This window comes from Hydra vulgaris, chromosome 10, assembly GCF_038396675.1.
Source record: "Hydra vulgaris chromosome 10, alternate assembly HydraT2T_AEP".
NCBI lineage: Eukaryota > Metazoa > Cnidaria > Hydrozoa > Anthoathecata > Hydridae > Hydra > Hydra vulgaris.
The window spans coordinates 19265126-19284158 of NC_088929.1; the positions used below are offsets into that span (position 1 = coordinate 19265126).

General features: G+C 27.2%; 1 protein-coding gene across 1 annotated transcript in view; it reads left to right on the forward strand.

Annotated features, from left to right (window-relative positions):
* Positions 1 to 8658, forward strand: part of LOC101236448 (uncharacterized) — a 51632-nt gene extending 42974 nt beyond the window's left edge. The window contains exons 15-20 of the mRNA XM_065807429.1: positions 3026 to 3102; positions 3207 to 3300; positions 5552 to 5621; positions 5884 to 5946; positions 8213 to 8363; positions 8460 to 8658. Of these exons, the coding sequence (XP_065663501.1) occupies positions 3026 to 3102; positions 3207 to 3300; positions 5552 to 5621; positions 5884 to 5946; positions 8213 to 8363; positions 8460 to 8568 (564 nt within the window). The 3' untranslated portion in view covers positions 8569 to 8658. The remainder of the gene's footprint in view (positions 1 to 3025; positions 3103 to 3206; positions 3301 to 5551; positions 5622 to 5883; positions 5947 to 8212; positions 8364 to 8459) is intronic.
* The last annotated feature ends 10375 nt before the right edge of the window (positions 8659 to 19033 follow it).

Genomic DNA, 19033 nt, shown 5'->3' on the forward strand with positions numbered 1-19033 from the left:
AAATAACCACTGAAAAAAAATGATGTGCTTATTCTTTCACATTTATTTCGTGTACACGCTTTACCTGGTACTAAGTTTACAGTCGTTATTTAGATGTTAGTAAAGTTATAAATTAAAGCAAGTTTTTCATAAACACTGCAGTGCTTTGCGTTTATTTAGACAAAATAGCAACATTTATGCCATTTAACCTATTATGGTAAACACAAATAAAAAATCTATTTGAGTTTATCAATAAAAACTATGCTTGTTTTTTAAAGATAATCAAAGGTATATTAAATACATAGTTTTTACCTTTTGATGGCCAAGTGGTACAAACTAATGGTAACTATGTGTTCCAGTTATGGTATTTGCAATATCCAATCGTTCCTTAAGAGTTTTTCTCACTAAAGTTAATTTTTTTAATGATATATAAATGAAATGTACACCTTCAATGTTTTAATTGCAATATTTGTTCATTGCTTGTTGAGATTAAATATTACCCATATCTCTTTGCAAGCTTGCTAGTGTTGCATTTGACTGTACCACCTATCCCATCACAAGGTTGCTTACCCGTGACTAGTTGCAAAAAAGTTTCAATAAGCAGAAAGATCAAAATCTTCAAGATAAAAACAAAAATGAAAAATATTTTTGCAATTCTTATATTGATCTGCACACCCATCTGAAAAATATTGAATATTTTTTATTTGAGGTAGATTTTTTTTAATACTATTGCTGACAACCTTAATATTTTATATACCATGTTCACATCATGCATTATATCATATGAAATAATACAATAAGGTTTGTGTTTGAGAAAAACTCCTTTTTTGAAATAGGTAATCACAGGATAAAGTGTACATTATAATTTGTCCAATCAAAGCTTTATACTTCGTCCTGAACTACAAATTTTAGTTTTCTGAAAAATCACCTGGCAATAATGTTATTACCTCATTAATATCTTTCTTTGTTGATCTCAGGTATAATACTTAACTTTTAGCTAAATACAAGTGTGGTGCAAGTTTTGTTAATTTTTTACATACTTGTTTAATGTATTCAAACACTGGCTCTTTATGTGTTAAGTTTGACCCATCTGTTGTTGTCCACTGATCAAATTCTACTTCATTGTCATCTTCAAAACTCTCCAAAAAACTCCACAAAACTTAAATTATAGTTTTTCAACCAATGCATCTATAGTTGCTGGACATTTTTCACATTTACACATCATACAGTCTTTATTAGTCATGTCACATACAATATAAGGTAACAATTTTTTGTATGTCACACCAAGAGGATGTAAAAGCAGTTTAAATTTTGATGAATAGCACAGACACATACGGAATGTATTCTTGAAGCACCAGCAGTAATACACCATTTTGGTTGCAATGTGCAAAACCTTGCAAACCCTATTTTTATTTCTGGGTTCTTGGTTTTGAAGGGAACAAAGAATTCTTTTATATTACATAAGAGCAAACATTTTTGCATGTGAACATTTTTCTTTATGTTTACATATTCCTTTTAATCAGGCATTAAACAGCTATGTTCATTATCTTTGTAAAAAAACTTGACGTTGATTTGACTTTATTTTTATTCCAGGCGTTATGTCCAAAATAAAAATAAAGTTATATTCACAAGGAATGTATTGCTTGAACAGATAACTGTTAGTTTTAATAGACATATTTTAAATGTCTAATTATCTACTATTTTTTGTCTCTAGTAATTATCTACCAAAATTCTATTTATCTACTAATTTTTGTCTCTACTAATTATCTAGTAAATTCTAATTATCTACTAATTTTTGTCTCTACTGATTATCTACTAAAATTCTAATTATCTACTAATTTTTGTCTCTACTAATTATCTACCAAAAATTTGTGTGAAAGTAGATAAAAACTAAATATAATTATATTTAGTTATATAACTTAACATGGTAATATTTATTGGATATTATTATGCACATTTGTCATTTTTGTCCTTTTCATTACTTATTTTATTGATGAGTTAATCACTATTATATTACAATCAATAAAAATAAAGTTTACATAATATTGTTTAATTTAATGACACAACTATTATGTAATAACAAGTAGCAAATTTATAAATTTACAACATATTGAACAATATTTTGTAACAACTTTGTAAAAATTTAAATCGCATGACACACTGTTTTTTTAAAATTAGCTGGCTCAAAATTTGATTAAAAACAAAAATAATTGTATTTAGTTTAATATCAAAATGAATTTGCTAACTTTTTTTTTTTTCAGTTTCTTCAGAAAAGTTGAAAAACCAAAACATCAATAACTCATCAACACATTATAAGGTCAAAACAAAATTGGTTTGTAAAGTAGATATATGTCTAATCCTTAAGATTATCAAAACCAAAAGTTTTGATAATCTTAAGGATTATCAGTCAGATTTTTTCTAGAGCTAAGGTTGTCATGCAGAAAGTTGATTGGTATTACATAGTGCATTTTGTAGATCTTAAAATAAACTATATTTTATTGTTTTGAGAGATACAAATCTACAGTTTTCAGATTAAACAGGTTTCAAACTCTTTTGGTACCAAATTTAGCTTCACAAAATTACTACAAGCACCTTATAATGGTAAAAATGTGTCCATATACTATTGTAAAGGGACACATTTCCAGTACTTTTTCTCCCTCATTTTTCAGTCAAAATCTAACAAACTTTAAGTTTCTGTAATTCTTAAATGGATAAAACTAAAAAAAAAAATCACAGTCTTTATAACATAAATCTTAAAACATTTGTGCTAAATTTCAGTGAATTTGGTGATGTAGAGAGCAACAATGTTTTTTAAAATTTTTTCAAGAGTTATTTTGTTGAATTAAAAATTTATTAATTAAGTTGGTTCCTTATATAGTGGTAGACCACTGTATGAAAAATCTGTAAAAACTGCATTATCAGCAATTTTGCTGGATGCGTTAATAATGTATCATCAGGTTGGCTAATGAAAACTCAAAAAAGTCAAAACTTTTTTTTTATTTTTTAATGATTTGTGAATAAGTTGCTTTATTTCTTAAACTTCAAGGCAATGTCAGAAGGTGAACGCTTAGCAGAGTACATATTGGATGATCTATTATTAGAAGCAGCTATTGATCTTCAGAGGTTTGTTTATTATGAACCTCACATGTGTTCTATTTTAAATCTTTCATTTGCTTTTTTTTTCTTTATTGTTTTGTTTTTAAATAAAGTGTTATGGAATTATTTAGAATTGATCTTGAAAATGAGGCTGAAATAAATGCAGCGTTTCTTTGTGATCGACCAAATCTTGAAGTAATTGAGCAAAGACTTCATTCATTTGAGGTATTTTAATTTTCATAAAGTTATTTTAGATATATATAACTTTTATAATTACTTTATATATTTGCAAAAACATTTAATCAAGTTTTTGTTAGTGTAGAATCAAATTTAGTCTTAAAACCTGATAAATTTAGAGTCATATTTAACTGCTAACAAAACAATAATGACCATAAATAAACTGAAAACGAGTTATTAATTGCTATTCAAACAACTAAACAAGAGATAAGAAGTTTATGAAATAAGCAGTAATGCTGTAATAAAATCAATATTTAATAATATTGTTATTGTATAATTTGAATCTTTCTTTAAAACAAGGAATATTTCTAGAAAATTTTAAAACCTCAAGAGTTATACCGGTTTTTAAATCGGGAGATTCTTCTAATGTTTCTAATTATAGACCTATCTCCATTCTTCTTTGCTTCTCTAAAATACTGGAATGAATAATGTATAAGTGACTATTCTCTTTTTTAGAAACAAATAATATTTTATACAACAAACCATTCTGGTTCAAAAAAGGTCAATCAACTGATCATGCTATTCTTAAACTTGTTCATATTTTTCAAGTCTTTGGTAAAAAAGAGTATACATTATGTATTTTTATAGACCTTACCTAAGTTTTTGGCACAGTTGATCACCATATTTTATTAAAAAACTAGTAAGTTACAGAGTTAAAAACGCAAATATAGTTTGGTTTAAAAACTACTTGTATAATAGAAAGCAGTTTCTTATGATGGTAAAACTGAAAATAAGATAATAACTTGTTGAGTTCCTCAAGGATCCGTTTTAGGATTGCTTTTGTTTTTAATATACATTAATAATTTAAGCAAAGCTTCGAATATTTTAAACTTTATTTTATTTGCTGAAAATTATTTTATTCCCATAGTAACATAAAAACACTATTTAAAACAGTCAACAAAGAACTTTTAAAAAAAACTGAATGGTTTAATACAAATAAATTGTCATTAGACTTAACCAAAACTAAGTATATTTCTTTCATTGCCTTCATCAAAGAGATGATATTCTTCTTAAGCTCCCAAATATTAGCATTGGGAATCAAATTATAAAAAGAGAACACTCAAATAAGTTTTTAGGTGTTCTTCTTGATGAAAATCTTTCATGGATAAATTGCATAAAATTAATAGAAAATAAAGTTTTCAAAATATTGGCATACTTTAAAAGGTAAAACCTTACCTAAATCAAATTTGCCTGAAATATATCTACTTTTCTTTTATTAATTGTTATCACAATTATGCTAACATTACTTGATGCAACATTACTTGATGCAACACTAATAAAAAAAAAAAAACTAAAAAACTATTCAACAAAGAAAAATGTCATAAGAGTAATATCCAATGCAGACTCTCATTCACAACCATTATCTATTAATTTAAAAATTTTGAATGTTTACCAAGTAAATATATATCATCATTTAATTTTCATGTACAAAATTAATAATGATACAATGCCAAATATTTTTAAAATGCTGTTTAAAAAAATACAGCACAAATATCTTACTAAGCATGCAAACAATAATTATATCCAAGCTAAAACTCACTTTGAAGCCACTAAGTTTTCTATCACCGCTAGAGCCCCCCAATTATGGAGTACAGTAATCAGAAACGATATTAAAACGCTTGCAAACATAAATAATTTTTAATCAAAACAAAAAGAAAAAAATTTAATTAATCAAAACATGGAAGACTTCCACTAGAGCTTTATTTAATCATTGGTCTTTAAAATATTCTATTGTATATTTTCATTTTATTTGCAAAAAAATTTAAAAAATTTGATTCTTTAAAAAAAATTTTTTTTTAATTTTATATTTTCTCATTATATAAATATAAATTTTTAGTTCTATATATTATATTTCTTTATTCTGAATTATTAATTGTAATAATTGAAAACTATTATAATTTTTAATATTTTTTTCGTTTGTTGTTGTTTTTTGCTTTGTGTTCATATGTGAAAATGAATTTTATAATTTATTATCTTAATTGTTTTTCAATTTTTTTGTATTTGTATCCGAAAACATTTTTAATGACAAGTTTTTAATGACTTTATTATTTACGGATTATTAGGGGCTTGGCGTTAAGACTATTTTATCTTTTTCTTGCCCCCGCCATTTGTACATTAAACAAATACTAAATTTATTTAAAAAAAAAAAACTTTATTTACTTTCAAGTTTTCTCAAATAATAAATAATTTTGAATAAAATTTTTTATTTTTTTATTTTTTGAAAATTATTATTTTTCAGAAAGAAGAAGAAGAAATAAGAAGACATTGGAAAACAATGACATATACTTCACTGAATAAAAATAATTTTAGTAAAATAAATTTTATTTTTTTAAAAATAATTTAAGTTATTGGTTGTAAAAGAAAGTAAAGCTGTTGAAACTGTTTAAACTGTTGGACTGAAAACTGTTGAAACTTTTTTTATTAAGAATTGAGTATATTTTTATTTTAGTCTTGCTGAGTCTGTAAAAATGTTTCCGTTTTACATGCTTTCAATTTGTGGTTCACTTTTTTTTTTTTTTAATGTATCCTAGTTTTCCTATATGTTATTTTAATTTTTTTAATTTATTTTAGGTTTGTCCACGGAGCCTATTGTGTTTACTTCTTACAACAAATCAACAATATATAGTCAGCCAGGTTTATATTTTTTTTACTATCGTTTTTGTTATTATTATTTAAGCTTTTTATTTTCAAATTAAAGTATATATACTTTATCTGTCTAATAGATTTAACCTGCCATCTTTCCCCTACCCCACCCTCACACAACTCCTCTATATTGTTAACTTTTTGTAGCATTTATAAAGTCTTTTTTTTTTTTTTTTTACTTCATAATGTACTATAAGAACACTGAAAATTTTTTTATTTTAAAATCTTTTATGAAAAAAAAGAAAAAGAATTCACAACACTTAAAGTAAATGTTGCATATTGCAAAAATAAATTTTTCAGATATGTAATTAATTTTGATGCAGCACTTTCTTCAACAAAAGCATTAACATATAAGATTTTTTTTTGGAGAGCTAATTTTGAGATATCGTCAGCCGAGAGCCAAAAGGCTGTAAGTCCATTTTTTGTGTTTCCGAGAAAATCAAGTTTTAAATTTAATTTGTTAAAACTTTCTGCCAGAATGACCGAATTATTTTTTAAATATTTCAAAAAAGATGTATCATTTTTAAGACTAGATTTATTGGACACTTACTGCATTGATTGTTAAATATTTATTGATAATAAACAGAAAAAACACAAAATGCGGATATACGGCCTTTTGGTTCTCGGCTGACGATATGACACCAATTCCAAATTTGTAAAATATTTTTTCGTGTTACTTTTAAATAATTATGTTTTGGTGTTACTGTTAAATATGTTTTAAAAAAACAATAGTAATTAGATCTTATAAGCAAATATATATGAAAAATATGTAACAAAAATTATATGAAACTTTTACCATTTAATGATGCAGAGTATAATGAATTACTATAAATGTAATTTAAATAACAGAGAATAATTTTTAAAAAAATGTTTAAGTCTTTAATTTGATAGCTTATCATTTCAAATATTATAAAAAATAAGTTTTTATTTTGGAGTAGTGACCATATAAATAATACACCCTGCCACTTTAAAAAAGTGTGGCTTTTATACCAATTATCTTGAATACCAAGAAAACATTTCTGATGGATTGTACATTTCACAGTGTGATGCACACTGGAAATGTTTATGAATTTTCGCAATGAAAAGCACAATTAAATTTTTATAGCATATATACATATATATTATGTGTTTGTGTGTGTGTGTGTGTGTGTGTGTGTGTGTGTGTGTGTGTGTGTGTGTGTGTGTGTGTGTGTGTGTGTGTGTGTGTGTGTGTGTGTGTGTGTGTATATATATATATATATATATATATATATATATATATATATATATATATATATATATATACACATATATATTAACGAAGAAAAAACAACTTTTTCTACGGTACTTTAAGTTTCATGCCTATACGGCAATCATCAGCCATTGAATACAAATTCAAAAACAAAAAAAAACCGCTAAAATTACCTATATATATAAAACCGCTATATATATATATATATATATATATATATATATATATATATATATATATATATATATATATATATATATATATATATATATATATATAGCCGAAATATTATAATATTTATATATTTATATTTATTCATTCAGATTATCGTAATTTAATCTTTCCTCTTAAAGAATATAAATTAATAGTTAGTTTAAAAAAAATCTTTATACCAAAAATTGCGTTATTTTTAACACACCCAATCATCTCATATTAGGAAACCAGTTTCCTAAGATGAGCTTCTTTTAATGGAACTCAAAATAACGAAAAAATAGTCACAAAAAAAATTAAATAAAATTGTGTCTTCAAGGCTATACTTAAGTAAAAAGTAATTATCTCAACCATTAAAAAAAAACAATAAATCTTTCCTATATCTAAAAAAGTTAACAATACTATTTTTTGAAAAAACTTTCGCTCTTGAAATACCAAAATAAAGCTCCGCGAAGAATAACTTTAGAAAAACTCGCTTTTCTTAATAAAAAGCCGCATCTCATCTTGGGCGTCTAAAAACGTATCATCTCAAACGTATCATCTCAAGCAATTTCACCAAGTACTATCATACTTTAAATAGCATGATGAACTTGGTGAAGTATTATCTTATGCTTATGTATTATCTCCCATCATAACCCATGGAATTAGCAGTAGATAAGCATAAAATATTGAGGATGCAATAAATTATATATATATATATATATATATATATATATATATATATATATATATATATATATATATATATATATATATATATACTCACATACAAAATGTTATATTTTAAAAGGGATAAAATAACTTTTTTTATAATAGAATTTTCTGCATCATCTACAGCCAAGTCGATTAATTTTCCTCGCGGTGTATATGAAAATGTAATATTTCATAAAGAGCGATACGAGGAATTTATTCAAAATAAAAACACTACAAACTCCAACGGAGCTATGATTCTAGAACTTTTAGATGTGTAAGTTTAAATATTTTTGTATACTTGTCTGATGCGTTGGTTTGATGTGTTGACGCTTGTTTTGCACTATATTCGGAAATCGCATTGTTATTTTAGACTGAGTGAAGAAATATTAGATCGACTTATTTATGACGTCGCACGTGAGCTGGATGAAAACTGCCATTGCTTTGTGGAGGATGTTTACGAAGAAGAATTTGTACACTAAATATTATAGAATTCATGGAGATCGTTTATGATTATTTACGAGAGTATTTAGTTTTAATTCGAGTCATCAATAAATAATATGTTTTAAGTACGCAGTGAAGTTTTCATTGAACAGTGTTTTTTATAAACCTTACGCTCGCATAGTACCTCTATTGTTGCTAAAAACTGTACTCAGTTATACCTGTGAACACCAACTTTTAATCAACATTATGTTTTATAAATATAGCAAAATTATTTCAGTGCCAAATAATAAATATTTTAACAAGCGTCGCAAAATTTATTTTTATAAAGGTAATAAAAATGTTTTGTTCTTCAAGCTATCAAAAATTTGTTAATGTTAATCTGCAAAAAAGAAATAATAACGGAGACTATGTAGTCCAATTATTATAACGATGTACAGGAAGTGTCTGAAAAAAAATTTGTATAGTATATATGCAGAAAATGCAATAAATTTATACATGTTTTTTTTTAGGCAAATTCCCCTCAACAAATTAAAAGGGTATAATAGACTAGCCGAATGGAGAACGATGCCAAAAAATCGTTTAAAATTTTGTTACGGTCTTAATAGTATAATTATTCCAGCAACAATCAAAATCTTTGCGTTGAAAAAGTAAAATGTTGAAATGTATTTTGTAACCTTTGCAAGCTTTAATCGAAGTGGACTACTTTCGTAAAAAAAGTTAGCTGGATAAGTTTTTAACAACTGTTCCAACTATCAAGTAGTAATCGCAACAAAAATCATGATCTACGTAAAGTCATCGTTTTTTGAATACCTTGATATAAGGTATAAATATTAAAGTTTTTCGACAATCTCAACTACTTGTTTGAACCTTATCTTTTGTATTCCCGGTTTGCTATAGGTTTGTTACGTTGTTAAATATCGTTTTTTTAGCAAGGAACTTATTATATCTCTAGAACTTTATTTTGTGTTGTAGTATTTTCGCTGTATTTAAAAACAAATTGCTTTTTTTTTAAATATAGATATATAAATTACCAGTTTGTAAATACTATCAGTTCTTATCTAGACATTTATTAATTCAATTCTAATCTACATATTTATTGTTAATCGTTCCAAAAGCACAACTAGTCTGGACGCTACGTGTAATTTTTTCTTGGAAATGAAGTGGACATTACAAAAACTACATAAATAGTTTAAGGTTGATATCTTGAATGAGAAAAACTTTACGTGCTTTTCTAAAAGTGCTTAAAGGGTCAAATTTGGGCCCTTATTTCGTACTGATGACGTCATGCAGATATATTTTTTTAAAAATCAAACTAAAAAATACATATTTACGTCAAACGTTAGATAACCTCTTGAGAAAACCTTATAATAAATAATAAAATCTTGAGAAAAACTTATGAGCAATTCTAAAAGTGCTTAAAGGGTCAAATTTCAGCCCTTACTTGATACTGTTGACGTAACGCTAATAATTTTTCCAAATTTCGTGAAAGAAAAAAAAAATAACCAAAAAGATTTTTGTGAACAAATTTTTAAAAGGGAAAATATTACAAGGGTCGAAGTTCTTGATTGATGACTTCATTTACATCAAGGATAAACACATTTCGGAAAATCCTGAACTTGCATTGGAATCCGTCGAATAATATTTTGTTAAAGTATCGTACCAATCATTTGTGTTTTCACAAGACGAACAGTTGCACAAATCCGCACAAGTCAATCCATGCGATCGAAAAAGACAAAACAGTGTTTCACATTTTGACTTTTTACACGCACAGGAAATTAACTGCAATATGTCTTCTGGAGCAGATGGAATGAGCATCCATTCAACCTGCTCCAGAAGATCAACAAAAGTTGATCGCCAATTTCTCACCATCCATATCCATTGGGTTTTGGAATACCAGAATTTGCCTCTATTGATCGTTTGACAATTGTTGTTACATACGAAACACTCTTGCAATGACACATTAGAGCATCCCTAGTAGGTGAAAGCTTTTGGGGTTCCGGAGCTTCTTTCTTGGCAATAAACTTGTATCTTCCTTCTTTTGTATCTTCCTTCTTTTGTATCACTGCATTTCAATCCATAAAATTGGCATATAAACTTTTCTATTTGGTCGAAATGGGTTGCATCAAAGGTAAAAGAGTCCCCAACCTTGGAAAAAATTGACTTGTACTCTTCAGATTGTCTCATTAGTTTGAAGAATTTTGACTTGCCAATCCCGTAAAATGCACTTGCATAATTCGGACGATCATATGCAAAAAACCACGGTAGCATTTGGCGTGTTGCCTCCAAATATAAAGTCCAGTTACCAACATTCGTTGAAGGGAGCAAAGCAAAAAAAATATTTAACATTTCAATAAAAGAAAACCAAAAAGCGGAAGTTGGTCCGGAAATACCAATATCTTATAACATATTTAAGTGATCATCTAAAGTTTTGAAGAAATCATCATCAAACAGCGATTTCAAATTGTCATAATTCAAGTACAATTTTAATATCATCATTAAATTCACAGACATGAAGTATACTTAGGCAAATTTATTTACCTCCTTTAAACAAGTAATGAACTCAGGTGAGGAAGAGAAGTTATTTAACGAGGAAAGATAACCCTCAGCCTCAGCTTAAAACCCTCTCCCAACTCTATAACTCCGAAACACGAACCTTGACGAACAAGGCTGCTGCGCGGAGAAATAAGTTGAGCGCGGTACTACCAGGGACGTGGTGGGAGTCGAACTCAGAACCTCTCGCTTATGAAGCAAGCGCTCTACCACTACACCACTACCGCATAATATAATGTCAATAAAATTTAAAAAGATAAAGAAACCACTCACCGGCTATATCAGCCTCAATTATCCAGTCTTGTAATCCGGCATCATTAAATCTTTTGCCAATAACAGCTAGAACAGTACAAGATGTGTGAAATGCACCCATTCGGAGAACAATAAATCTTTTAAGATCAATATGACTAGGGTTCATCAGGATTTCCACCGCTTTTGCATATATCGCTTGATCCATTACAACGTCAGTTTCTGAGAGACCAAGATTCTCGGCTTCAGCTTTGGACTGGAGCAGAACTTCAAGCACTGCGCTCAAGTGATAAGTTAATAGCCGATAAGTTAATAGCAGGAAGATAGCTAATAGTGTGGATGCCTTCTGTTATCCTTCTGATATACTTTTAGGTGTAATTAGGTAGTTAAACCCAGTCCAGCTTGGGATATAACTAGGAAAATGATATAGTAAGGTCCAAATAAAAATCCAGCTTCTCTGAAACTACCAGTAACTTACTGTCTTTTGATAACGCGTTTGTTTGACGTAGGTAATCTGGTTCTTCTCGATTATGCTTTACGTACAGTGGCAACTTTTTCTCAATTGATTTAAAAGATCTTTCTCTTTTTCTTGAAATTATTTCGTTAACCTCGTTTTTGTATACTTGACCAATATTTTGTAACTGAATGACAATACCATTTGTGACGTGCATAGAAGTTCTTTTTAAAGTTTCAGGATTTATGTTGTTGTTGTCCCAAACGAAGGTCACAAATTTTGAGGGCTGGAGAACAGAAGGACAAAAACTTTTAAAAAATTGATTTTGCATTGCATTTTGTGCAAGAAATGTTTTTATATAATTTACTTCATCATAGGAAATTCCATGTCCTAATTTACTTAGCCATTTCACTTACTCTTTTGATCCAGTTTTTCGATTGGTACTTAACCCAAATAACACGTGTTTAGAGCATCGATGATGGCCGTTTGTCACGTTATAAATAACATCTTCACAAAGAGAGTTTATTTTGACAATTCCTCTTTTACTAACTCTAGCATAAAATAAAATTTTTGCAAAAAGTTGATGCAGAAGAGGTGGAGTTTCAGTTTTAACTCTTAGTAATTCGTCTTCATTAGGAGGCCATTTAAAGTATGTTTTTTCCACAGACAAAACTTCGCTGCGAATCTCTTTTGCGACATGATCGATAAGCTGTTCAATCGGTTTTGGATTATTCTTTTTTTCTAGATTCTCGATTGTTTTTAAAATAACTTTAATGATTTTTTCCCTTCTCAATAGTATCGTTATATAAGAAAGAATAGCCGTATTTTGGTAACCACAATTGAACAGACCCGCCGAATTCTGCAACTACAGCATCCTGTAAAGTCCTTCTATCTGGAATCTTTGTTCTATCTGTGCAGTTTTCTTTGTAAAATTCAAATAGCTTACTTGTATGAATAATCTCTAAGTTATCTAATACGTGTTCTTTCACATAGTAGAAGAGCAAACACATAATTGCATCTTCTGTTGTAATAAAAGGAGTTTTTTTGGGTCTTTATATTTAAGGTAACAAGACCAACGATAGTATAACTCTAAGGAAATTATGGTTTGCTATTCTGTGCCTGATATACTACTCATGAGTCGTGGGTTGTCAGCTTTACTTACAGCTTTTTCTTTTAATACGTTAGCTGCACTTTCCGTTACGCATTTTGTAAGCGTTTCATATCCGTCCCTATCTTTATTAGTCTTTTTGCAATAGCAAATACAACATTCTTCATCCGCAATAATTTTTCCTAAAACAAGGGAATTATTTTAACTTTGAAGTAGTACATAAAACAATGAAAAACGTGAAAACTGAGGGTAATATTATTTGCTTTGCAATTTCCACCCAAAGGTTTTTTAATTTACCTGATCTATCTCTTTTCCGAGCTGAGATTCTGCGCTTAGATGAGGATGCATTATTCACGTCTACATTTTCGTTGACTTTTTCTGCTCTACTTTTCCGATGTTGTAGAATGTTTAATGTTTTTATATTTACATACTTATCGTAAAATCTTTGATGGAACAAGAAAGTCGTTGGGCACGTATCAGGTAGAATGTTTATGATTTTAAAGTCATTTCGAATTTGACTATAGTAAAAAAAAATATTATTATCAAATCCATGCTATTTATTGTTTTTTCCGTACCATTGTTTTAGGCATATATAAAGAAATAAATTGAGTTGGACATTTAGTTTGTGACTTACCAAGCATTCTTCACTTTCGCAAGCGCATTTTCAGTAAAACCCCGCAGTTTGTTATTATTATGAGCAACTTCTCCTTAATGAAGTATGCAAGCATTTTTAAATTCTTTTTTAGGAACTAGATTAAGATGCTGTGTTTTTTTGCTTCTCGCCATTATTTAATTTAATATTAATAAATAAATAAAAATAAATAAAACACGTTTTTTTAGTAAACAGTTTTTGAAAAGTAAACATTTTTTAACGTAAACAAATAACGGGAACAAATTTTCTTTTTTAGATTCATTAAATTACAACTATTTTATTATTTTAATACAATATTGAAAAACGATTAAAAAAAAATTTATTTTTAAAAAAGGTTTATCAAATTTTAATTAAATAGATTTGAATAATTATATTTAAAACATTTAATTTTACATATTATCAACCCCCTGTCAATAATTTGTAAAAACTAAATCAATGCTTTGCGGTATTCGATTTATAAACAACATGGCGGATAATTTATATCCTTTCAATAAGTTGCATTATTTTTGTCTCTAACTAAAGTTAGAAGCAGTTTCCATGTGGCACGTAAAGATTTTTAAACTTCTTAAGTTATAAAGAACAAGTCTATATAAAAATTAAAATGTCCACTCAAAATGTTTAGTTTTTTTTTTTTACATGTAGCGACCAGACATAAAATAGTAAAAAACTCTAAATATTGTTTACGAATTTTTCTAAATTTATATCTTTTATTTGAAATGCCAATGATATATTATAAATGCTAAATGTTTAACTTCGATCCAAAAAGTGAAACCGCTTTTGCCATAATTAGAAATGGCTTTCACAACTTTAACTATGTAATATTGTGCCTTTTTACAAATGGCGGATTCAATTTGTTAACAAAAAAAGCGGCTTCACTTTTCTTCTAAAAAAATCCCGCAAGTTTTTATACATGCATATATATTAGGGTGGAGTGAATTTTAGTTTTTTTTACAATTCGTTTAGCCTGGGTGTGCAAAAGTTGTCTATTCATTTCAGAAATACTCTGGAAAAATATCAATGCTCTAGGAAATTATCTTGAGGTGCCTTAAGACCTTTAAAATTTTAATGGGTCCCTAATATTATGTAAAAAAAATTTTTTCAAAAGTATGTCATGTTGGGTCTCAAAAGAAGCAAAATTTTATAAAAATTTCAAAAATAACAATTATTTTATAAAAAAAATTATTATTTAAGATTTTTTTGAAATTATTATTTAAAAAAATAAACTTTTTTCATTTTTAATTTAAAAGGTCATTTTTTCTGCAATAAACTATAAAATAACAATTTTTTTTTTTAAATAATTGTTATTTTTGAAATTTTTATAAAATTTTGCTTCTTTTAAGACCCAACATGACATACTTTTGAAAAACTTTTTTTTTACACAATATTAGGGACCCATTAAAATTTTAAAGGTCTTGAGGCACCTCAAGATAATTTCCTAGAGCATTGATATTTTTCCGGAGTATTTCTGAAATGAATAGACAACTTTTGCACATCCAGGCTAAACGAATTGTAAAAAAAACTAAAATTCACTCCACCCTAATATATATATATATATATATATATATATATATATATATATATATATATATATATATATATATATATATATATATATATATATATATATATATATATATATATTCTGCAATGCTTTGATTGCTTAGTGATTGTCCATAAATTACGCAACGCTGAATTTATTTTAAAAACAGAAGTAGAAGAACTTAAACTCTTTTACGCAGCGATTTCAGCGATTCAGCGACTAAACTTAATTGGCTGTTTTGATTAAACTTAAGGCTCTGCTAGGGAAAACTTTTGATAAAATTTTTGTTAATACGTAACGTAAATTTTCACAACAAACAAAACAAAAACGATTAAAAGTTTTCCCTTGCAGAGTCCTAATTAAAAACAAAAAAATCAAAACAGCCCATTAAGTTTAATGAAAATCACCGCGTAAAAGTAATATCTTCTACTTCTGTCTTTTAAATATATTTTACGTTGCATAATTTATGGACGATCCCTATATATATATATATATATATATATATATATATATATATATATATATATATATATATATATATATATATATATATATATATATATATATATATATATATATATATATATATATATATATATATATATATATATATATATATATATATATATATATATATATAATATATAAATAAATATATATATATATATGTAGATATATATATATATATATATATATATATATATATATATATATAATATATATATATATATATATATATATATGTAGATATATATATATATATATCTGCATATATATATATATGTATATATATATATATATATATATATATATATATATATATATATATATGTAGATATATATATGTAGATATATATATATATCTGCATATATATATATATATATGTAGATATATATATATATATAGTATATATATATATATATATATATATATATATATATATATATATATATATATGGCTTAAATGAATGAAATTTTCATCTTCATGGTGTTGATCGGGCAAAAGTTGCCCTAGCAGAAGTTTATAACCTTTATACTTTTATATCTAAAATATTATCTAAAATGGTTTATTTGAGTAGGGTTAGTAGAGTGTTATATTTATACAAAAAAATGAAAGCAAAAATATACAAATACTCCTTCAAATCTCAATAAGGGGTCACTCTAATTAAAGAGAAAATCATTATTCTAAATTGAAAAAAAAATTAAACTCATATTAAAATCTGGTATTTATCATTAAATTCATACACTATTTGACTACTTTTTTATACATATAAAAAATGAATATAATCGACTTTTTAAGTTTAAAATAGAAGTATGGAAAATTCGAAAATTTATCGAAACCTAAATTATAATTTTTTTATTGTTTTGGAAGTGGCACTCTTCTGGCTTTCATTTGAGCAAATTCAAGTCTCGACTCCCTCATATTTAATGACTTTGTTGTTTTGCTCTCAATAGAAATAATCGAAAGTCCGTTCAGCTTATCTTGACTGATGTTTGATCTTGAATAGTTTTTGATCAATTTTAGTTTGGTAAAAGATCTTTCGCGTTGACAGAAAGTGACTGGAACTGTTAAGATTCTTAATGCAATACAAGTATTGGGGAATACTTCTTCAAAATCAGGTGTAAATATAAATGTTAGAACATCTAATGGATTTTTTTTTATCTTTTTTTCTTGACAACAAACAAAGTTCAGTCACTAATTCTTCACCAGAAATATCCTTTTCGTCTTTGTCGGTTAAAGTTTCCTCCAACAAATTACAATTATCTCTTAATATACTTTCTTTCATGTTTGAAATATTCGGAATTTCAAATAAGAACTGAAAAGGAGACATGGTTTTCTAAAGTCTTCAAAACGCTCCTTCATAGATTTAATGGCACAACTGAAAATATATCAAAGAATTTTTTTTGAATTTTGATCTGGAATCTAAAACAGGAAATTGGTTTGTTTCAACATCGCCGAAAAACTTTTTTTTCTTCCCGACTTATTCAGTTGACAGATCGGTAAACTCGAATGTTAGAGCCGAAGTTGTTGCCAAAATTTTTGCTGTGGTAACGTACTCATCAAATTTAGTCTGGTTGTAACTGGATTCCAAAAATGCTACAGTGGATTTTAACACTTCAATGGAGATTTTGACATTTGATGAACTTGACTGAATAATTTTGTTTGCGCAGTTTATTTCGTTCAATACATCATAGCAAATACCAATTCCACATATCAATTTCAAAGTTTTGAAATTCATATGTGGAATTGGTATTTGCTATGATGTATTTTTTTAAGGATTTCCTCTCTAGTAGCACGAGCCACTAACTGAACAATTTCTTCTTGGATATTTTTGCTTAAGTAATGAGTTTTGTTTGGATTTTCCCCTGCTTTGGAGACATGATATTCCATAATTGGGTCAAATTATCTGCCATAAATTCAACTATTTTTAGGAAATTTCTATTGATTTCTTCCTACAGTTTATCAGATGATCTTCTAAATGCTATGTTTTGTGATGCCATCATAATGATTATGGAGATTATTCTTTTTAAAACATTATCCCATCAATCAATTTCATTCAAAAGTTGCTTTTCCGTTAAACAATTAACAGTTTTTGAACTTTGTAATTTTCTTTTCAACTCGATCCAATTGCTAAAGCTTTCAATATGATCAACACTAACTTCATGCCTCGTTAAATTTTGTGTAAATGGCTCCAGTCAGCAGATCCTGTTCTCGCAAGGGAAGTATCTGTAATGTTAAATAGTTTAGAAAGGAAGCATAATATTTTATTCACTTTTTCTGAATAAATTAGCCATGATCTAGGATGACTTTCACATTTTAAAATTTTCGGCAAAAAAAGCTTGTGCTGAAGGAACGATTATCATAATTTCTTGGGTAACTGTTTAATTGATTACAGGGCCATTCATAACTATTTCTTGAATAACGGGTGATGCGCAAGTTATCGGACAAAATAAAAACGTCAATAACTTATATATAAATAAAAAAACAAACTAGCATTATATTTTTTTTAAATAAAGCATTTATCTTTTAATAAAAATATATTATTTTTATATGAAAAACACCACCATCTGCAATTGATCTTAATTTTGCTCTGACGCCTTTCATATGCGACTGTAAAAAGTTTAAATCAATTTCTTGTAGTTTTAGTTTAATGCGATCAATCAAAACTTGCTCTGTTGAAGCTTGCCAATCTCCCTCGTAAACCTTCTGTGCCAAATGTCCCCAAAAATTTTCAATTGGACGTGCTTGAGGCACATTTGGGGGATTGGATTCTTTATCAACGTAATAGACATATTGGTCCATCCAATTTAGAGAATCTTTAGAATAATGAGAACTTGCTAAATCTGGTCAAAATAAATAGTTAAAGTCTCCACTTTAACTATTTATTTTGGCACTTTCTAGGCATGTCTTTTTGTTGTTTATGTAGTATCCAGAATTTCCAGGCATGTTGTTCCCTGCAAAACAAAAGTATTTTTTGTCATCGATGACTAGAAGCGATCTTGTGTTATAGAGTTGGTTAACTAGTTTCCTGCTTCTTTTCTTTGCCTTTATTTGTTGTTCTATAGTGTATTTTGGAGTCTTTTCACGTTTTCTATATTTAATATTCAATTTTATTTAACTGACGACCAATTGTCGATTGATTTACACCGAATTTAATACCTATTTTTCTCTGACTGACCCCATTTCGATTGTTGACAAGTCTCGTTAATTCGGCTTTCTTTTCTCTAGTCCACGATGTCGGACGACCAGGGTGCTTTCTATCAGAAAACGATTGAACAGTTTCAAGTCTTTTTAGGTTATCATATATTGTACTTCGAGCAAATCCTTCCTTTTCAAAATGATTTACTATTTTTTTTTTTTTTTTAATTATATTAGGCTTTCGAAAAGATTCTCGTTCAGCTGCATTTAACCTCATTTTAAATAACTGTGTTTCAAATAATAAAGTTT